This window comes from Taudactylus pleione, unplaced genomic scaffold (genome assembly GCF_031769625.1).
Source record: "Taudactylus pleione unplaced genomic scaffold, aTauple2 ptg000225l, whole genome shotgun sequence".
In the NCBI taxonomy this organism is placed as follows: domain Eukaryota; kingdom Metazoa; phylum Chordata; class Amphibia; order Anura; family Myobatrachidae; genus Taudactylus; species Taudactylus pleione.
The window spans coordinates 12,679,265-12,703,021 of NW_028284627.1; the positions used below are offsets into that span (position 1 = coordinate 12,679,265).

A 23,757-nucleotide genomic window follows, 5' to 3' on the forward strand; every position below is an offset into this window, starting at 1 on the left:
AAGATGTGGGCTAATTGATACATTTGGGTTTTAACGGCTTCTGACGACCCCCCACCTATCCTGTTTCACATGTGGTTGCAATATCAGTTTGTTCTTTTCTGTGAAACTTGAGATTCATCTCTACGCTATTCTCACAGTTTGTCCCTCATGCTGTTAAAGTCCACTTTTTATTTCACTTTTAGCTGACAGTTTAAACTTTTCTCCAAGAGGGAAACAATAGCCATGTTTTATTTCACCTTGAAAGACCCTTAGAGGGGATGTGTTAGTTAACAAGGGGTTGCTATATCTTATTAACGCCTTATGTCATATACTGTAGAGGACCAATTATTATTAATTTTAACTTTTTCTTTATATAGTGCCAATATGTCTCCCAGAGATTGATAAACACGGGGAGTCATGCATGGTACATGCAAATTGTATGGCTCAGTGCTGCAAGAGAGCGATGCTAACTGCTGTGAAACCATGACATCCAATGGGTCCAACTGTATTGCAAACTTTTTACCAACAATCAGATCTAGTTTACTGAAGGACTGATGCCTATTGGTTTCTTAACAGCCCTTACATAGCAGGGAACAACCATGGGGCAACACGTATGGTGTAATGGTTAGCATTACTGCCTCACAGCATTGTGGTCTTGGTTTCAATTAGGGATGTGCAGGCTTGGATAGGTTCGAATTTTCCCGCCAAGTTCTGATTTTTCCCGCCAAAAAACGGGTCTCAGAAAGAGGCAAAACGTCATCTTTCATGGACAAACATCATCTTCCATGGACTTTTGTCCAGGAATGATGATGTTTGTCCATGAAAGATGACATTTTGCCTCTTTCTGAGACCTGTTTTTTTGGCGGGAAAATTCAAACCTATCCGAGCCTGCACATCCCTAGTTTCAATCATTCCTACCATGGCCCTAACTGTGTGGAGTTTGCAAATTCTCCCTGATGCGGGAATGGGGACAGGGGTGTGGCTGTGCGTTCATGTCATCGTGGCTGAGATTACTGGCGTTGTGAAGCAAGGGGCAGGGCCACAATTACGCAAATCATCTACAAGACAGATTTTTGGGGACATTTCTGCAGACAATTTCTGCAAGAGACACTACTGGCACATTCTGAATTAGCGAAGTGGTGGGAAAGATGGCTCTCTATACCCAATATAGTGCAACTGCAAATGGAAGCCATTTTGAGAGCTGGATCAGTTGTCATGTGGATGCAGCCATATTAAACTATATTGATTTTGATATCATGATGGAAATCCAGGATACTGCCTATATGTGAAAGCTATATTAAAATAAATATTGTTTCATAATGGCATGAAAGCATTCAGAAATTTTAGTCACTAGATGGCGCTGTTTCTTTGAAGTCTATTGATTGATACATAGCTTTACCTCTAATGAGACTTCAATGTGACAATTTATCTCCATTTTACTAAATATGCATTAAACACATTAAAATAGGTTATCTTAATTTTAGCGCAATAAGTCAATACATTTACATTTTCAAGCACCTGTGTGTGTGTATATATATATATATATCTGTATTTCTCTTATACCTTGATTAAATACTGTGTGGACCTGTGTACTGAGGAAACATTGAGGTCAACCAATATTTCCAGGGCCTCCTAAAATAGCTTAGCACTGTGATTTGTCTTGGAATGGCTTTGCAGCATAACCTGAATATCTGCAGAATTCCGTAATACATTGAGAATACATTCACAGTGTAAATATAGCCCACAGCCGCTTCAGAAACTCTTGATGAACACATCTGTAAATCTTAATTCTGCTTCACGATCTGAGTCTGCTTTTCAATTAGATCTGGAGCGTCACTGCGGTATTATTTTCAAATCCTATTGGTGTTGTACACATGTAATCCGTGATTTTGATATAACACATGAGCAGCGAGAACATCTGTATAAACAGGTGTGGTACAAAATGTCGACAGTCAGAATATCGACATGGACGCTATGGCGGCATATGAAATGTCGACATTGACATAATGTTGATATTGTGAGTGTCGACAGTCGGCATGTCAACTTAGCGTCTTTCGTCCATTTAAATTAAACCCTTACCCTACCATGAGCTGTCGACATTCACAAAGTAAACATTATGTTCATGTCGTTATTCAGACCATGTAACTTTCTGGTGTGGACATTCTGAATAAGCATCCCTATGACTTTGTCGCTGCAGACATACATTGGAGCCGTATAGAAGCACCTGTGGCCTTGTTCCTTATTAAAGTCACATAACTTCTTACATCTATATATTGCAAGACTGGAGCCATGCATCATGTTAGAGTTTTGGGAAGATAGAATTTTAAGTATATTCCAGTGTAAAAGTATCAGGGTCATGTATTTCAGCAATACTTAGTACAGACTATGACACTTATTGTCTTATTAAGTAATATTTTTTAATATTTTATTTTTATTGAGCCTCGCTATTTGACCAATCCTTTCTAATTACCTCAGAGCTACCGTACGGAACGTACATTGACCGCACTTCACACTTTAGCCTTGAGTTAATCATAGCATTGAGTTAATCAGTAAGATTTGTGTGTCTATAGTATATTGTCATTGTCTCCCACGTGTTACATAGACACACTGACAAGTTAATTACATCTTTTGTGCCTTTGTTTATAAAGATGTGACAGAGAGATGTTACCGGGGATTAGAAACATACAACTATCCTTTCATTTGGCTTATTTCAGTTTCCTTTGTTTCTCCAGTTGATCACGCCTCATGCCATCCGCGTGCAGACCCCTCCCCGACACATCCCTGGAGTGGTGGAAGTAACATTATCCTACAAATCCAAGCAATTCTGCAAAGGGACGCCTGGGAGGTTCATATATACAGGTGGGGCTCATTAGCTGACACAATTGTGCAGCCATACCATTGAGTGAAATTTTCACATTTATTTGTATTTTTTTAGCTGCTCCTGGTACTTTATTTGATATTGTGCCAATCTATGTACAGGTAAAGTGGTCCCGTTACCTACACTAACAGGAGGTCACCATTTTGTGTGCTGAGCCACTTAATGCCTCATGCCTCAGCGATGTCACTAATTCCTAGTGAAATGACCATCTGAATATTGGTTTCTGACGATAAAATGGTTCCCTCCACTGTCAGCAGGTGACAGGTATACTTTAATAACTGTGAACATCTACCTGAGACTCCTTCCAAGAGTAATGTTGTTCATTTTTGGGTTTGTTTTTAAAGTGTTAAGTTGTTATCACCACAATATGACTGTGTAAATAATTTAAACTGAACTTAATCATCTCAAAATCCAGGACCTCATGCAGCGCCTTATAGCCAAGGTTATCTTTAACTTATTGTATTTCATTTTTTTTGATGATCTGGTCACTAACTAAAGAGATCTGATGTTTACATAAAACATTTTGCAGAGCATCACATAAACAGGCTTGGTACGGGATCCCAACGGTCAGGATGCAGATGGTCAGAATACCGACAGCAGCATCCTGACAGATTTCTTTAAGTATTATTTATAACCCTTTCCCTAACCCACCCTCCCGGAGCCTAATCCTAACCCTCCCGTCCAACAGCTTAACCATAACCCTCCCATCCTGCTGCCTAACTCTGCCTCCTGTCCCGCAGCCTAACCCTCCCGTCCCGCAGTCTAATCCACCCTCCTGCAGCCTAACCCTCCCGTGCCGCAGCCTAACCCTAACCCTCCTGTCCTGCAGTCTAACCCTCCCCTCCCACAGCCTAACCATAACCCTCCTGTCCTGCAGTCTAACCCTAACCACCCTCCCACAGCTTAACCCTAACCCACCCTCCTACAGTCTAACCCTCACGTCCCGCAGCCTGACCCTAACCCTCCCATCCCGCAGCCTAACCCACCCTCCCGCAGTCTAACCCTAACCCTCTTGTCCCGCAGCCTAATCCTAACCCACCCTCCTGCAGCCTAACCCTCCCATCCTGCAGCCTAACCTTCCCGTCCCGCAGTCTAATCCACCATCCTGTCCTGCAGTCTAACCCTCCCCTCCCACAGCCTAACCATAACCCTCCTGTCCTGCAGTCTAACCCTAACCACCCTCCTACAGATTAACCCTAACCCACCCTCCTACAGTCTAACCCTCTCATCCCGCAGCCTAACCCTAACCCTCCCATCCCACAGCCTAACCCACCCTCCATCCCACAGCCTAACCCTCCCATCCCGCAGCCTAACCCACCCTCCTACAGTCTAACCCTCCCGTCCCGCAGCCTGACCCTAACCCTCCCATCCCGCAGCCTAACCCTCCCATCCCACAGCCTAACCCACCCTCCATCCCACAGCCTAACCCACCCTCCATCCCACAGCCTAACCCTCCCATCCCGCAGCCTAACCCACCCTCCCGCAGTCTAACCCTAACCCTCTTGTCCCGCAGCCTAACCCACCCTCCATCCCACAGCCTAACCCTCCCATCCCGCAGCCTAACCCACCCTCCCGCAGTCTAACCCTCTTGTTCCGCAGCCTAATCCTAACCCACCCTCCCGCAGCCTAACCCTAACCCTCCTGTCTCGCAGCCTAACCCTAACCCTCCCATCCTGCAGCCTAACCCTAACCCTCCTGTCTCGCAGCCTAACCCTAAGCCTCCCTTCCCACAGCCTAACGCTCCCGTCCCGCAGCCTGACCCTAACCCTAGTGCCTAGCCCTCCTCCTAACCCTAAGTCTCCCCCTGACCCTAATACTTATCTCTGCAATCTGTCAGGATGCTGACTACATCCCGCATAAACAGTTCCCTAAAATTAGATTTATTTTGACCTCTTTTCTGTCACCTGATTTCTTATAGGGATGCCATTCTAACATCTTTCTGCTTACTTCAATGACTATAACAGAGCTTATGTTGCCTCTAAACTACCTAAACCCTGGTGGTCTGAACACAAATGGAGCTTGAAATAGGGATCATTGATTCCTAGGCTAAATGATGGTCTGTGCATAGAGATGCTGGAAAAAGCATATGGTGTAGTATAGACAGGGAATAATAATGCGTCCAAGATTTCTCATGCACTTTCTTTAATGTCCATTCATATGAACTTTCCATTGATTTTCAAAGGGACCCATTGTGACTGGCAGGGTATACTAAGTAGCTCTGTGACAGCAGGTTCTGCTGAGTAGGAAAACCACTGCTTAGATCTGTATGCACTTGGGTGGTATTATGCTTCATTGTAATGTTCCTGCCATTGTCCTGAGGTTTTGCGTGTAGCATGTCTGTCTGTCTATAGAGAGACTAGTTAGCAGGCACTTGTTCTGTGAATGCCTCAGCTTGCCCCTAGCTGTTCCGCCTTAATAACTGATCAGCCAGGAAATAGAGATCAATCATAGAGGAGCTGAGGCCAACACAAACATATCGACAAAAGCAAAGCCAATAACAGCCGATGCAGAAACTTCATTCATCATCTGAGTGAGAGAGGAGATAGGAGAGAGCACAGACATTGCCAGGAATTATCTGGGGGTCCGATCTGAGGGCCTGATTCAGTAAGGATCGCAAGTAAGAAATTGCACGTACCTGACCACTGTATGAAAATGCTAATGAATGCATACGCACGGCAATCGCGACACAAGATGCAGACGCCCAGCACTACATAAAGCCAGCCCACCTCCCTTTACTCTATGCTTGATCAGAACGCAGGCTTGCGAAAACATCAGCAACATCGAGAACCATCAAACCCATACGCATAACTGTGGTAGCCCTGACCTGCCGCAGGATTGTGTCAGCTTCCTGTCGAAACGTACGGCAGCGTACGGCTGTGTATAGCTTAATTATGCACCCCCTGTAATGCCGTTCAAATGCACAGGCACGCCTGCGTTAGCACGACCACTCTCCATGCTAACTGCGTATGCCGTTTGATCCCTTACTTGATCGCAATGACTGGTTTGCGCATGCGCATTGAGACTGCGAGTGAATTCATACTTGCGATCCTTGCTGAATCAGGCCCTGAGATTCCTAAGTCACATCACCGGCATCTCTGACCTTACACTCAGCCACTATACTGTCCTGAGTCTCTTCCTAATCTTTATCACTGTACTGAGACTGAATCATCACTAGTATGATAAGTGCATGGCAACTGTTCCTCCATGGCAAGATACTACTACGCTGAGAGTAACTCGAAATTTATAGCACAGCACTGAGATTAACAATCAATTTATAGCACAGCACTAATAGTAACCACTAATTTATAGCACAGCACTAAGCGTAACCACCAGTTTATAGCCCAGCACTAACAATAACCCTCGATTTATAGCACAGCACTGAGATTAACCATCAATTTATTGCACAGCATTAAGAGTAACCACTAATTTATAGCACAGCACTAAGCGTAACCACCAGTTTATAGCCCAGCACTAACAGTAACCCTCGATTTATAGCACAGCAGTGAGATTAACCATCAATTTATAGCACAGCAACAGCACTAAGAGTAACCACCAATGTATAGCACAGCGCTAATAGTAACCACTACTTTATAGCTCAGCACTAAGCATAACCACCAGTTTATAGCCCAGCACTAACAGTAACCCTGTATTTATAGCACAGCACTGAGATTAACCATCAATTTATTGCACAGCACTAAGAGTAACCACTAATTTATAGCACAGCACTAAGAGTAACCCTCAATTTATAGCACAGTGCTAAGAGTAACCCTCAATTTATAGCACAGTACTAAGAGTAACCCTCAGTTTATAGCACAGCACTAAGAGTAACCACCACTTTATAGCCCAGCACTAAGAGTAACCCTCAATTTATAGCACAGCGCTAAGAGTAACCCTCAATTTATAGCACAGCACTAAGAGTAACCACCACTTTATAGCACAGCGCTAAGAGTAACCCTCAATTTATAGCACAGCGCTAAGAGTAACCCTCAATTTATAGCACAGTACTAAGAGTAACCCTCAATTTATAGCACAACGCTAAGAGTAACTCTAAATTTATAGCACAGTACTAAGAGTAACCCTCAGTTTATAGCACAGTACTAAGAGTAACCCTCAGTTTATAGCACAGCACTAAGAGTAACCACCACTTTATAGCCCAGCACTAAGAGTAACCCTCGATTTATAGCACAGCACTAAGATTAACCACCAATTTATAATGCCATCCCCAAATGAATCTCCTTTTTATAGTATTGCACTAAGGGCCTGATTCAGACCCGCTAGCTAGGCTGCGTTCGCACGCAGCCAGCCGATTTTTGCAATCTACGCATGCATACACATCACAGTGCGCATGCACGAACTAGTCCATGTGATCGGGAAGCGTTCGCTCGCTGCACATAGACTGCACGCTAGAATGAGTGACAGGACATGCCGTTAGTGGGTGGTGACAGGGGTTGGTCGAAGGAAACGGGAGTGGTGGTGCGAACGCAGACGCGTCTGAGCGTGTTAACGCCGTTTCAGAGGCGTGCATAATTAAGAAGCAGCGTCATAGTACACATCTCCTGACTGAATTTTACACTGAAGCACTCACAGTGCTTGTGGTAGTGTATGGTCAGCCACAAGTGCTGAGATCGTTTCCGATAGTACTCAATGGTACCGATCGTTGCATACACTTCCTGGACATGACGTGGGAAAGTGGGCATCTGCATACACAGAGTGATCGCACACTAAGCCATAGTGGGCGTGCTATTGCCTTGCCGTGTGATCGCGGATTTGCATACTTTCGTTGTGTGCGAACGCATCTAGCGAGCGGGTCTGAATCGAGCCCTAAATGCGATCCCCAACTCTTTGCATTGCACTAATCTTGCCATTCATTCAAAGTACTAAACTGGCACTGCTTAGTCTTAGTGCTGCACCATCAACGTGCCTTTATTTCACACTTTACAGACCTTACATTAAGCAAATGCAATGATAATAATGTGTAATTTGTGCTAACTGAATAATTGGATGATCTAGATCAGTGATTCCTAAATGTTTTCAGCCCGCCGTCCCCTTGGTTGCATAAAAATATGTCAGAAAAAGGGGTCCCAGCTAATGGTAAAGTAGAGGGGCTCCCAGCACGACCTGTCACACACAGCGACCACCAGACAGGAGGCAGGATCCACGCGCTGCTGCTACAGTCTGCAGGGCCCCTACCTTGAGAGTGCTTCTTCTGCTTATAGAGAATGCACAGAAAGTGCTTCTTATATGGGGTCTATTTAACAAAAAGCTGCAGTAATTAACATTTTGTATTGCCACTTATTACCGAAATACAGAATGTCGTGATTAAGCACATTTATGAAAACCCCTTTCCTCAGTGAGTTTCAAGGGTAGCTAACGCTGCTGGCGAAACACTAAAGCGATGTGCACATGTCCCCATCCCCGCTTGATAAACAGACCAAGGTCTATGGGAACGACCGTATGCAACGAAAATAGATTATCACCAGGGAAATCTCAGAACTTTCCAGTGTAAACCTGTTATAAACTTCATAAATAGACCCCAATGTAATGGGACTGACTCACAGATAGAGATCTGTATCGGAATTGGTTCATAGATATTAGATCATTGTATTGGGATTGACTCATAGATCATTGTGGGCCTGATTCTGAGCCCAGGCAATATCCACTATATTGAGGGATGCTTTGCTACTGCGTGTGCGCGCAATTCCCTTAAAACTCCTACAGCGCATGCGTTACACAGAGCGCACTCACAAAGGCGCTGTTGCCATTGAGACGCATGCTGTCAGAAATCTCTTGGAAAAGTGAGGGGCGTTCCTGGGCGGTGGCTTAATGGTCGCGTCTCATGGGCTTGTTGTGAGCGTGTCTTGGACGTGCTGCTAAAGTGGTTGCGTACAAATAGGAGGCCATACTCAAATGGAAAATCTGTACCTGCCATAGGGCTGGTGCCAGTTTCAATGGTGTAGCCGATGGTGGTGTCTAAAGATGCACGAGTTGGTATTACAGCGTCTACAGGCACTGATAGTGGACATCTCAGTCCTTGCACATTCATACGCACGGATGTACACCAAGGAATTACTTTGTAGCGGTATTTGCATAAAGTTGCAGACAGGTGACCGTCAAAAGGCGTCTGCGTCCATCTCTGAATAAAGCCCTGTATTGGGTTTAGATAAGAGAATTGTATTGGGACTGCCTCTCATATCATTGTATTGGGCTTAAATAAGATCATTGTATTGGGCTTAAATAAGATCATTGTATTGGGACTGCCACTCATATCATTGTATTGGGACTGCCTCTCATATCATTGTATTGGGACTGTCTCTCATATCATTGTATTGGGGCTGCCTCTCATATCATTGTATTGGGCTTAAATAAGAGAATTGTATTGGGACTGCCTCTCATATCATTGTATTGGGACTGCCTCTAATATCATTGTATTGGGACTGCCTCTCATATCATTGTATTGGGACTGCCTCTCATATCATTGTATTGGGACTGCCTCTCATATCATTGTATTGGGACTGCCTCTCATATCATTGTATTGGGACTGCCTCTCATATCATTGTATTGGGACTGTCTCTCATATCATTGTATTGGGGCTGCCTCTCATATCATTGTATTGGGCTTAGATAAGAGAATTGTATTGGGACTGCCTCTCATATCATTGTATTGGGACTGCCTCTAATATCATTGTATTGGGACTGCCTCTCATATCATTGTATTGGGACTGCCTCTCATATCATTGTATTGGGACTGCCTCTCATATCATTGTATTGGGACTGCCTCTCATATCATTGTATTGGGACTGCCTCTCATATCATTGTATTGGGACTGCCTCTAATATCATTGTATTGGGACTGCCTCTAATATCATTGTATTGGGGCTGCCTCTCATATCACTGTATTGGGACTGCCTCTCATATCATTGTATTGGGGCTGTCCCTCATATCATTGTATTGGGGCTGCCTCTTAGATCATTGTATTGGGACTGCTTCTCAGATCTTTGTATTGGGACTGCCTCTCAGACTATTGTTTTGGGACTGCTTCTCAGATCATTGTATTGGGACTGCCTCTTAGATCATTGTATTGGGACTGGCTCTCAGATCATTGTACTGGGACTGCTTCTCATATCATTGTATTTGGACTGCCTCTTAGATCATTGTATTGGGAATGCCTCTCAGATCATTGTATTTTGCCTGGGTCTTATTGGGACTTACTCTCAGATAGATTACTGTATTGGAACTGGTCTCAGGTGTACCACTGTATTTTGACTGCTTCTCAGATAGAGAACGATAATGAGACTGAATTGTAGATAGCTCATTGTATTGGAACTGCCTCGCAGTTCATTGTATCGGGAGTAACAGATAGAGCTGAATTGGGACTTAAGTCTGGTACACAATAGACGATGTCTAGTGTGTACCGACCTCGTCAGTGACTGGACCCAGCGGGGTGCCGGCACCGGCAAGTGCGTACACACTTGCCAATGCCGGGAGCGATGGAGTGACAGTGAGAATCACTAACGATATCGCCAGTTGGACCTGCACGCAGGATCAGACATTATATCGTCTAGTGTGTACCAGGCTTTACTTTCAGATAGAGTACTTGGCAAAAATGAGGGGTCTATTCATGAAGCAGTGAAAAGAGTGGAGAAGTGTGCCAGTGGAGATGTTGCCCATGGCTACCTATCAGCTCCTACCTATTATTTTACAGAATATACTTGATAAATGAAACCTCAAAGCTGATTGGTTGCCATGGGCAACTTCTCCACTGGCACACTTCTCCACTCTTTTCACTGCTTCATGAATAGACCCCTGACTCTCAGATATATGACTGTACTGGGACTGCATTTTAGATGCACTCAGATATCATTTTATTGGGACTGTATTTTAGCTATATCACTGAATTGGGACTGACTATCAAATATATCACTGTATTGGGATTGTGGGGGAGATGTGAAATCTTGGAGAGAGAGTTAAAATACCAACCAATCAGCTTCTAACTGCCATTTTACAGGCTGTATTTGAAAAATTACAGGAGCTGATTGATTGGTACTATCTCCACTTTTTCTCTCTCAGAGGTTTGAAACATCTCCCCTGTATATCAGATAGATCACTGTATCAGGACTGACCCCTGTATTGGGACTAATTGTCAGATATATCACTGTATCTGGACTGACCATATAATGGGACTAACTGCCAGATATATCACTGTATTGAGTGTGACCCCTATAATGGGACTAACTGTTAGATATATCACTGTATCGGGACTGACCCCTATATTGGGACTAACTGTCAGGGCACTGTATTGAAACTGACTATCAGAACATTGTATGGGACTACACCTCAGATAGATCACTGAATTCTGTTTGAGAAGCAATTGCAATCCATTGATCTATGAGTCAGGTAGGTCACTGTATTGCAATTGCTTCTCAGATTGATCACTTTATTTGGACTGACTCTCTGATAGAGAACTGTATTGCAATTCTTTCTTAGACAGAGTGCTGTATTGGGACAGCTCCTCAGACAGTGCTGTATTGGGACGGCTTCTCGGATAGAGTGCTGTATTCGGATGGCTTCTCAGACTAAGAGTGCTGTATTCGGACGGCTTCTCAGATAGAGTGTTGTATTGGGACTGCTTCTCATTGTGGGCTCTATTTATTAACATTATTTTTTACTAAAATAAAGTGAAAAAGGGTGTAGTCCCCCCTATATAGTGCCCCCAGTAGTAGTCCCCCCTATGCTGCATTGACCCCAGTAGTAGTCCCCCCTATACAGTGCCCCCCGTAATAGTCCCCACTATACAGTGCCTCCAGTAGTAGCCACCCCCCTAAATTGCCCCCAGTAGTGGCCACCCCTGTACAGTGCCCCCAGTTGCGGGCACTTCCCCATAAAGTGCCCCCAGTAGCGGCCACCCACTATTTCATTGCCCTCCCCTGCAGTGCCAGCCTTACACACACACAGGAAAAAAAAACAACTTACCTGATCCCCGCTCCTGATGCGATCGCCCGGCCTGCTCTTCTCCTGCATGGGAGAGACGTCATGACGTCTCTCCCATCACATGCTGCGGGGAGAGCCGGAAGATGGAGCTTATTAGTGAGCTCCAGCCTGCTCCCTCCTCGGACGATGGAGCAGCAAATGAGAGTCTGACTCTCATTGGCTGGCTGCTATTACAAACACACAGCCTCCGCTGGCAGCTGTCTGTTTGTAAACTGTGTAGGGCAGACCGCTCTCACTGTGGTCTGCCCTACACTTGTGGGGCTGGGGGACTTGTCCACCCTTTGGCTGCTGGTGGCACTGCCGCACAGTGCCCCCCCTTTGGTCGGCGCCCCTGGCGAGTGCCATCCTGGCCAATGGGTAGATACGCCCTTGTGGCCTACTGTCCCCATGGTATACAATCGGGAAACCGGCTGCCTTAATACCGACAGCCGGCTTCCTGACTGTCATATCCCGGCGAGGTTGAAATGCCGGGCGTCTAGATGTAGACGCCTGACATTTCCCCGACGCCGGGAGACCGGCATCCCGATCGAAGGGATGCCGGGCGCCGCGAGCAGACAGCCGCGGGGGGGGAGGGTTAGGATTAGGGCACCCGGGGGGGACTTAGGGTCAGGCACCCCACCGGGAGGGTTAGGCCAGGGGGAGGGAGGGTTAGGGTTAGGCACCCCGGCGGACTTAGGTTTAGGCAACGGGGAAGGGGGAGTTAGGGTTAGGCACTTAGAGGGGGGATTAGGGTTAGGCACTTGGTGGGAGGTTAGGGTTAGGGGGTTAGGTTAGTTTATACTTACCTTAGCGATCGGGATTTCCAGCGCTGTCGGGAATCATACCGATTCCGTCCCCATACACTAGTATCACAGATATCTCCTGCTTATCTTCATCTGGTGGAATGGCCCGCTGTCCCCATACACTAGTAGTGTGGGGACAGAATTCATCAAGCTCCGAAGATACAGTATTTTTGGAGCTTGAGTGCGGGAGCATTTGCCATCTTCAGATGGCGAGTGCTCCCCCTACCCGCTCCTTCGGATCTCTCTGCCTCTGTCCGGCTTCTTATGCACATGCGTGACCTGTAGGTCACGCATGTGCACTTGTCTCACTGTGCTTCGGACCCCGTTAATTAACATAATGAGTAGACCCCGAAGTATTTAGGACACTTGGAACATTCTCTAACATTGGATTTATTTTATTTGTCCTGAACTCCAGCAACCAATCAGCAATTAGCTTTATTTGTCTAATGCAGTTTTGCACAAACTTAGGGCCTCAACGAGTTTTATCATCATAACGAGTGATAAATTTCACTGTGTATGATAAATGGTGCTCCAGCCAATCAGCTGCCAACTGTCATCTGTTAGAAAAATGACAGTTGGGAGCTGATTGGCTGGAGTACCATTATCATACACCGTGACATTTATCAATATACCACCTGGATGGAGCACAGGTGCGTTAACTGACTAATGCAATAGATCCACAGGTGGTACTAATTATTCCTGAGGATATCATGAAAACATGCTGTTCCACGAGGGCTGAGCTTCAGAACACCGTTCTAATGCAAGTTAAACAATGAAAGCAAGCATGTGATTGGTCGCTATGATTTTGTGCAAACTGTTGCACCTAAATGCAGTGTGGGCCCAATTGTCTTCTTTTACCTACAATCACACATTGAGCATCACAGGACATACTTGCCTACTTTTGAAAAAGCATTTCAGGGAGATTGTGAAAGCAGCACCTATGAGCGCGGCGGTAAAGTGGGCGTGTACTGCTACATCTGAGAGGCGTGTCATAAAATTAATTTACATCCACATGTAAATGAGCCCCAAAGCAGTTAGTAAGATCTACTTGTTGATGAAAACACTCTGATTCTTCTCAGACAATACATGTAGCCATAGGGATCATTGTGCCTTATAACCAATGCAGGGAAATTATACTAATGAACCCATTTGAATGTATATATGTCTGTTTTTTCTTTTATATAACCATGTCTTAATGGGGGTAAGGTGAAATGAGGGAGATTGGCAGACTCTTCAGGGAGACAGGGAGATTGCTGCTATTTCAGGGAGTCTCCCTGACAATGAGGGAGAGTTGGCCAGTATGTCACAGGACTGTCTTTAAAGCTACTCTGTTAAAGGTGTTAGAAAGGTTTACGCTCCTTTCCCTCAAATATTTTATGATGAGTTTAATTTTGTACCACGTGAAGTAGAGCCTTAAACCCGAATACTCCTCCCCCCCTCCCTCTTTAAAGTAATCAGAAAATTTATAGAGCAGCGGATAAAATAATAAAAAAAAGGTTGTAAGATATCGACCCCATGAAAATAATAACACAGCTCATCTGTAGGAAGAAGAAAAATGAAGCAGTGAAAGGGGGGGGGGGGGGGTATGGGTGTCTGGAGCGTGCTGCTGTGTGTATTGATCCAGAGGACAGAAGCACACGCTCTTCTTCTCATTAGCTCTCTGGCTCCATGGTCTTCTTACATGGACACCGCAGTGCTCACAAGGAGCTGGAGAGGGGGGTGGGAGGAAGGATCACAGCCTCTGACCAAGAAATAGGAAACAGATCCGAAGCAGATATGGCAAAACTCACTGTCACCTTCCCGCTGTGACAGGACGGCTCCTTTTTCATCCTTCCCGACTTGACATAGGGGTAATTATACCACTGACATCCAAAAGGCGATTTCCCAAAGGATGAGGCCCCCTGGAACATGTGTCCTTCACTTTATAATAGATCTGGCCTTTTTAGAAGGGTTAATGAATTACTGAAGGCTGGCACCAGTAAAATACACTTTAGAGCTCATTTAATAAAAAGGTGCTATCTGCACAAATGTGTTATAACATTGAGCAGCCAATCAGATTATAGCATGTCACTTTACTAAGACAGTTTAGAACGTGAACACAGGAGTTTGATTGGTTGTAAAAGGTTACATGACATTTCTATACATTGTGCCACGTTTTTAGAGATACTAAAAGTGTAGCATTGAATGGATATCAATATCTTCAGCTACAACCCAGACTTGTCTACCTGGGGTGTGTCAGTCTCCTGATCTGCTGGGGTAAATCTTTGCTACGCTCTATAATGATTCCACTTTTCCTGTCTCAAATGCCATAAACTAGCCATTCACATGTACAGTACAGCATGTGTTTAACCTTCACTGTTCCTATTGTACAGTTGACCACAAAACAATGTCATACTGAGTGATGTAATTCTGTAAGTGGGCATAGTATGTTTCTTCAGTGCAAGTCAATAGACGGGGACATTCATAAAGGTTACAGTGATGAGGATGTCCATTTTGTAGTTGGCTTGGCTTAATTGTTCCTGTTTCTACCAGATTAGCGGGAAACTTTGTTTCTGGGTTCCCCTACGCTCTGTACTCACCAGACTTTGTCAGGGTGTTAAGCCATCTGATTGGATAAACATGGCATCCAATCAGGTGCCTTGAAACACCATGACATACATGCTCACTTTTGAAATTATTCGGGTTCTGTAGGGTACTTTGCATTGGAGGTAATGTTAATGTTTGTAGGTAAAGATGGTGCCTGGGAGGGTCCTGGGCGTTCTGCTAGTTATATGGTATTTGCCTTCCCTACCCTTAAAATTGCACGTCTCCTCTAAGAAGATGAGCAAAACGAATGATAGTTGTACACAAATTTGTTTTACGCAAAACATAAAAAAAGTATTTGCAAAGCTTTTTCTCATATATACTATCTTATATACTATATGCTAGTAATTCATTGTAAAGTGGTTTCAGCAATGACCATATACTGTTCTTGCTGCTTATGTTTATTATTTATTATTAATTAGAGTACATTGTATGAATAGGGCTATACTTGATATATAGTTTAGTTTGTAATTTTATGGATATTGAGCCCATTTCAGTTTAATTTTTTGAGTTCTAACTAGAGATGTGTGGATTCTGGGTCTGATTCAGATCCATTCGATATCTGTGTACGCTTGCTGGATGCATATGCAAATTTGTCAAAGTGACGCCACGGTAAGCGATCACTCGCCAAAGCATAAGCACGCCCACCATGTCTTAGAGAGCTGCCACTTTGTGTATGCGTACGCCCAATCGCACAGGCAGAGCCGCCCACCAGCACCACGTCATCTCCAGGAAGTGTATTAAAACATTGGTACATCGAGCACCATCGGATGTGAACGCAGAGCTGGAGGTAGCTTTACCCTACCGCAAGCATTGCGAGGAAATCAGTGTAAAAAAAAGGCAAGTGACGTGTACTATGACGCTGCCTGTTAATTATGCACGCCTCTAAAACGGTGTTGAAGCACTCTGGCACGCCTGCGTTTGCATCTCCACACCCCCGTTATTAGTGGCCTGCCCCTGTTACCACCCACAAACGGCCTCTCCTGTCACTCATTACACTGGGCTGTCTTTGCAGGGCGAGCGAGCGGTATGCGATCGTAGTGAGTAGTTCACACCCGCGCAGAACGAAGCGTACGCATGCGCGTATGCAGAACATCGGGCCGCTTGCGAGCGCATGCATATAGCGAATGGGTCTGAATCAGGCCCTCTGTTTCTTTTCGCCACATTAGCTCAAGTTTGGATTAGTTCGGACTTATCTTATTGGCTGTCCGGTTCTTACGTGTTTTAGATGGCCAATAAGATAAATCTGAGCTAATCCGAACTTGCGCTAATGTGGCGAAAAGAAACAAGTAAAACCGAGCCCGCACATCTCTAGTTCTAACGTTGTGTCTTCTGTGTTTCTCGCCTTGCCTGCTGGCAATGTCTCATCCTTCTGTAATGCTCGTTGTAGTCCTCAGACATTTTGCTACCTGCTTCTGCTGGCTGTTTTTTTGCCTAAAGCTATTGCCTGAATATCTGCAGCTGTTTCCTAATCAGGCACTTTGGGGCCAATTCTTCTCTAATAGCGGGGTTACAGTACTCACAAATCAGGACCGGCCTCGTGCATGTGTCAAAGACACAGCTGCCGCTTCTTGTCGCAGGTTGAAAACTTAAAAAACCAAATTTGGTTCCGTTTCTAAACAAGCCACAAACCTCAATCTACACTTAACTTCCAAAATGTGAAATTTATGAGGAGAGAAAGCAATAAAACGGTTACAATCTGGCGTTTGGTCCCTGTCTGTCGGCTCCCAGCTGCCCCTTTTCTTCCAGAATGTGGCTGCCCTGAGTTTATTAAAGGTTTTACCACTTCTCACTTCTGCTTTCTGCTAAATGGCAGGGATAAAACATCTAACTGCCTGAGGAGTTGTCTGTGTCACAGCGTGTACATCTGTCTGCGGCATTCTGAGAAGATATAGGGACATATGCACGACGAGTCTTATACTGATGCACTACTAGAAAATGGCTGCAATCTGCTATATTTCAGCTGGCTGCTGTTGTGCAGTAAAACTGTTCTTGCTGTTTAGCCTCTAGCCCCCTAGGTCCTAACGCATTACCATCACTGTAAAGATGGCAAATACTTTTGTATGTACCCAGCAGTACATGTACGCACAGAGGAAAGCAGTACGTAGCTTAATTGCAAACACAGATGATGCCTGATTGGTAACTATAGTTTCTGAACAGTTTGTACCATATTCCTAAATATGCATTTAAACAGGTTTTCCATTTATATATATAAAACACCTCTCCATTTGGCTAAACAGCCCCTATAGTTCTTCAGTGGGTTCCCCCATTTTGATCAGAGCCATTCTATTCAATCAGCGCAGCGCCAAGAGAGAAACTCGGATGCCTACTCTACCATTTCTAACCATGTCCCCAATACACTGAGTACAGGAATGATAAATGACTTGCGCCTACTTGCAATCATTTGTTATAGGGCACAGACGGCAACAAGATTGTTAGACAAGAGCAGCAATAAAACTGTCTCCTGGTATTGGGAAGAATTAACCTGTTTGAGATCCACTTGCTGTAACCACTGCACATCTTACTGGCCACTGGTTGACTGATCCCATCCACTGAAGCGGCTAGGACAAGGTGGAGACTGGCGGCACTTGATTTGATTGTCCCGTAGCTCCTGTGCAATGAGGTTCTGAATGTACATCCCACCAGACCCACTGCATGCGCTCTCCAACCTGCACTGTTAGAAGCATTGGGCCTACCCTCAAAACAGATATTGGTAGAAGACCTGAGGGCTGTCCAAAAATGCATATTATGGACTAATCTGGCCATTTTTGGAAACGAGCAGGAACAGTCTTGTCACTGCCTCTTTAAAAGGAGGAGATTGGAACCTTTAAGCCGTTGGAGAAGACTACCTTCTTGTAATATAAATTCATGTATTCATTTTGACTTAAGTACAGTAAGATTGAAGCACCCCAACAGTAACTATATATATATATATATATATATATATATGTATATATATATATGTATGTATGCATGTGAATGGTTGAGGAGCACATCAGTACATTTTGTTCAGTGAGTGGTAGTGCAGCTTTTAGGGAATACAGAGCCTGATTCAGAGAGGAACAATATTCCAATATTTACGCAATTGAGCGATTATCGGTCGACTGCGCATGTGTCACGGTCGCACTACGCATGCGCCAAGGTACCTTTGCGACGTCGCTAGCTGTGAGCATTACTTTGCAAAGAGATTGACAGTCGGGGGACGATTGGGGGAGGTAACGGGGAGTGGCGTAAAACAAACGCAGACGTGCCCCGGACCCTATCGGGACATGTCATAGCCTGCATCCTATATGCAGATAAAGTGGTTCTGACGTCTCAGTTAAGGAGGCCATTCTGTGTGACCATAGAGCTACTCAGATGGCCGATTAGCCAATGAACTGCGATGGCGGCTGCGTATTTGTGCGCACTTGCTTGGATCCATGAAGGCGCCGGTGGGCGTCTCAATACATTTCCAGTCAGCTGCAGCATTAGCATATTTTCACACCGCAGCTGTTTGCGGGATCGCCACTATGAATACATTAGCGTCCACATCTCTTAATCAGGACCACAGTGTTAAATATAGGACCCAATTTCCAGGGACAACCAGGGAACCAAAATGGGACAGTACTGTAGTTAGGGAAATATGAACAATTGGCACAATGTGACTTGTATTATGTAAATATAAAATACTAGTGTTCAGTGACAATGTTGCCTGTAATGTCAATATGTTATTACAGTTCATACCAATACCTTCGAGGTGTAAATCCAATTAAATATTATATAGAGCAAAAAGCAGCCCAACGAGCTAATTGTAGGCATCAGGAAGTACTAATTAGCTAAGAAAGTAGTAAGTACGGGGGATTACCACCCAGTGTACTGTAAGTGGATATACAGAAATGAGATTCATGTGTTCTGAGAACAAAGCTGAAGACGATGGTTTAATGGGGGTTGTCAGAATGTATGAGAGCTGATTAGTAGGTTCCTAAATGAGGACCTGACCAGAGAAGAACAGCACCGGCAGACAAACAGACTTCCCCATTTATCCAGCTTGGTGCCAGAGTAGAGGGGTTAAGCAAGGTGTGCAGACAAGGAATTATATCCTCCATTACGTGACTCGCTAGCATGCACCGCTGTGTAGTCTCACCAGCACGCAGACACTTTCAAAGGCCCAATATATTGTGTCAGCCTTCCACTTTAAACCTCAGAAGCATTACTTCTGATTATTTAGCTTTTAAGTGTCTGCTCTGTGCTTAGTTCTGGGGGAGATGAAATCCAGGAATCAGAAATCAATGCTAATATAATCAGGAAACAGTGGAAGATGCTTCCTCGTGTTACAAAGGCTCCAGCATCAGCAGTATATTTCACCAGACCTGGAGGAGGGGTGGACAGCTGAGCCCATAGCTCACAGTCAGAGCTAGGAGAGTGGGAAGGTGGGGGTTAATGGGGAAATGCAGAGTCTCCATGTATCAGGATCCAGCTACATATGTTGTATTAATGTTTTTTTTCTTACATTATACTCTCCATGAACACATTATTGTAAAATAATGCACACAGCATAATGACATTCAGGAGATGTCATCCAGGTTCTGTCCAGTCATGACAATAGGCAATATCACAGTGTTGCTGGAAGCACTTGAATGACCCATCAACATTAAACACATTAGAGTCTACAATATACAGTATATCACTGATACGTGAACAGATCAAGGGCTCAAGGATGCAGCACACGCAAAGGGCACCTGGATAAAAAACCCATAGGTTCCCTGTCACCTCTCATTGCAGCACTAACCTCCATAGACTGCCCTCTAGCAGCTGCAGAAGTCACTCTGTACTTACATTTGGCAGTGTGCACTCATGCCCCATGTCTTCCTTAGGGCCACCTGCCCTCTGCGGACTCAGCAGCTACCACCACTGCTCCTGATGGTCACTAATGTGCTGAATGGCCCTGTCATCCTGCAGTTGTGGATTTGATGGTAAATGGTGATGAGCCTGGTGGGCACTGGATGCAGGTGGTGCCGCTATTAAAAATGTCTGACCCCGGTAAGCAGAAGGAGCATAGCAACAATTTGTGGGCATGGCCAGAACGTTCTGGTAGCCCCATGCAAAGATGCTGTGCTGCTGGAGGGGACACGGCTGCGGGAGGCAATCGGGAAGCCGGCTGACATTATTACTGACAGCCGGCTTCCCGACTGTCATATCCCGGCGAGGGTGAAATGTGGTGTATACTTTGTACCCTTGTACACTCCTTCCCCCTTCTCAGTTGCCCGGCCCCTGGATGCAGGCATGGAAAGAGTTGGTGTAACATTGTGAAGTGGAAAAAAACGCCTGCGGTGAGATGGCTGTGATGGAAGAGGAAATTGAAGGGAGAGGGCATTGGGTTCTGTAGCGTAGGCCGGTTGCTGCTCTTTGGCTAATTTTGTTTTGTATGGGGTGTGGGTAGTGGTGAGTTATAGGCAGGGGGTAGGTAAAAATGGAGCCTGTTGGGATCCCATGTAGGTGCTGCTGGGAGGATGATAATGCCGCATATTTTCTGCCCACCATAAAATACTCTCTTCCCATCTGTCTATATATCTGTCTGTTTATGTATAATTGGTCTTAATGGACTGTATATTGATGTAATTCTTTTTTAGAGGAAATTAAAAAGAGAACCGTAATAATCACAAGAAATCCTCATGCGCCTAAGGCCATATGTTGCATTGTTTTTAATAACAAACTTTAAACAGCGCCTGCTACCTACTCACGTGGGTGAGTGGTGGAGCTAAACCTGTTATCATAACACTGCGGCCTACTAATTCACTAGGAACCAATGACCCATGTGCCTCTAACGTATCGTACCAGTTCCAGTGAATTAATACGTTCCAATGTCGTGAACACGGATCAGCCCCCAAAATGGCTGCATCCAGTGTCTGTGGGTGAGAGGGTCACCAAAAAGTGAAGGGACACTGAAGCTTTTCCTGGAGCATATAGAAATGGTTAGTTCTATAGTACATGGGGACAGGTGAAAGTAAATGCCCCTTACAAGAAGAGCCTGTAAGGTGTTCTACAAGGGCTGCAGCCTAGGAATACATTTATTCTGTAGATAATCTTTCAGTGACTGCGCCTTGCTGGGAGCCAGTAAACCATCACAAGCTTGTTACCCGCTCAGAACAGAGTAATATGTATTGTCGCTCAGCAATTGTGCTGCTGGAAATTCACCCCCTCTCTTCCTGACAGTGTTTATCTAAAATACTTTCCCCGCCGCGCATTCTGGTTTCAGCAAACCATGTCTTATTGGGCGACCTTTTCATTCCCAGTGAGAAGGGCTGAGCTCGTCAGATAAAAGCAACGAGGCAGAGAACAGGGGAAACGCAAGTTACAAAAATCGGAGCATGATTGAAAACAAGATGTGTTAAATCAATGCTCTTTATCACCTGCCTGTTTTCCGGCAATTGCTGCTCTCAGCTCATTCGGAGCACAAACGAGATGATAAAAGTAGTGTCAGAGAGCTCACTGGGGTACGGGGAACGTAAACCTGTTTATCACACATGCTCCATGCATCTCCACTCCTGTCCCTGATAACCAGCAATGTCACAACTCCCAGGCAGAATCGTGATGAACAATTACCAGAGGAACTGTGACCAGGGAGAGGAATGTGACTGAGCACTGACGCCAGGCCTAACAGTACAGTTAGATAGATATGAGATAGATAGATAGATAGATAGATAGATAGATAGATATGAGATAGATAGATAGATAGATAGATATGAGAGAGAGAAATAGATAGATATTTGATAGATATATATATAAGATAGATATATATATATATATATATATATATATATATGAGATATATAGATAGATAGATATTAGATAGATTGATATATGATAGATATATGATAGATATGTAGATAGATGATAGATATGTAGATAGATATTTGATAGATATTTTATAGATAGATAATTGATAGATACTTATGAGATAGATAGGTATTAGATAGATTGATTGATAGATGATAGATATGTAGATAGATGATAGATATGTAGATAGATAGATAGATATTTGATAGATATATATGAGATAGATAGATATTAGATAGTTAGATATATATTTGATTGATTGATAGACAGATAGATGATAGATATGTAGATATATGATAGATATGTAGATAGATATATAGATGATAAATATGTAGATATAAGATAGATAGATATTAGATAGATATTAGATAGATAGGTATTAGATTGATTGATAGATGATAGATATGTAGATAGATAGATAGATAGATAGATAGATAGATATTTGATAGATAGATAGATAGATAGATAGGTATTTGATTGATGGATAGATTATAGATATGTAGATAGATGATATATGTGTACATAGATAGATAGATAGATGATACATATGTAGATATATGATAGATAGATAGATACATAGATAGATACATAGATAGATAGATATGAAATCCTGTAGATACATAAGAGACAGATTGTTAGGTGTTACTAGTGATAGATAAAAATCGAATCCCACTTTAAGTGGAAAACTATCACTCAATTCCCAGCTCGGCAAGTACATTAACAGATAGATATACTCCCTATACACAGATTGCTGTGCTGTCGAATTTTATGACACAAAAGAGGTCCCAAATGATTGTTTATTGATCTCTCCAAAGATTCCTCTGCTCCCCCTGAGCATTCCGCTCACATGCCTGTGCTGTGTACTCCTTGCGGGTGCTGAAACTTAGCAGAACTTTCTTCTGGAACAGGGAAGGGGGAGGCTGCACTTTTATTCTGCTAAAATTGTCTTGGAGTAGAAAAAAAATTTTTCTAGTCATTTTTCAGTTATCAAATGCCAACATAATCATCTGCTTGTTTTTTTGTGTTATTGCGCCTATAGTTTTTGAAAGCAATAATGGCTCCAAAATGCAATTGTTTTTTTTTCCTGAATCCCCAAAGTGGCTTCAGCAGCAATCAATGAAAAAAAAGAATACAATTTACTATTTTAGAGGAGGAATAAAAAAGAGAAACGGATAATATTGTCTAGAATGCAATGAACCATCGCAGTTGCCGAGAGAAAAGCATGTTTACTCATTTATCTTAATTTATATGTCATAGGGGCCTATTTATTAAATTAATACAGATAAATGTATGTTTTGGAAATATATATATATAATTTATTTATTTATTTTGCTGATGCGTACTGGCCAGCTGCATAAAGCAGTAACTTAAAACACCGTCAGCTAGTCGGGGTCCCTACTGCCTATTTGTGACCTGACACATCGCCAGGTCATAGGTATGCACTGCACTTCTAACCTGATCTTGAGCTCAGAGTGCTGGTTCAAGAAAAAATATTAATAATATTTAGAAAAAAAAGTTTCAAAATAGAAAACTATATATATATATAATGTCTTAAGAAGAGCATTTTTTTTCTTCTTTCTTGAATTTGCTGTCACTATCCAGAAACGACAATAGCATAGGAGGGCACCTGGCGGTACTTTTATCACTGCTGTCTTTCATAACTATGGTAACTAGTAGCGAGCTGTTGCAGGAAAGCCCCAGCGGTGACTGTCACTGGCAATTCCCTACGATTC

General features: G+C 43.8%; 1 protein-coding gene across 3 annotated transcripts in view; it reads left to right on the top strand.

Annotated features, from left to right (window-relative positions):
• EBF1 (EBF transcription factor 1) overlaps positions 1-23,757 on the top strand; it is a 363,744-nt gene that overhangs the window by 302,467 nt on the left and 37,520 nt on the right. For all 3 annotated transcript variants that reach the window (XM_088478940.1, XM_088478942.1, XM_088478941.1), the window contains exon 10: positions 2,712-2,838. In XM_088478940.1, the coding sequence (XP_088335066.1) occupies positions 2,712-2,838 (127 nt within the window). The remainder of the gene's footprint in view (positions 1-2,711; positions 2,839-23,757) is intronic.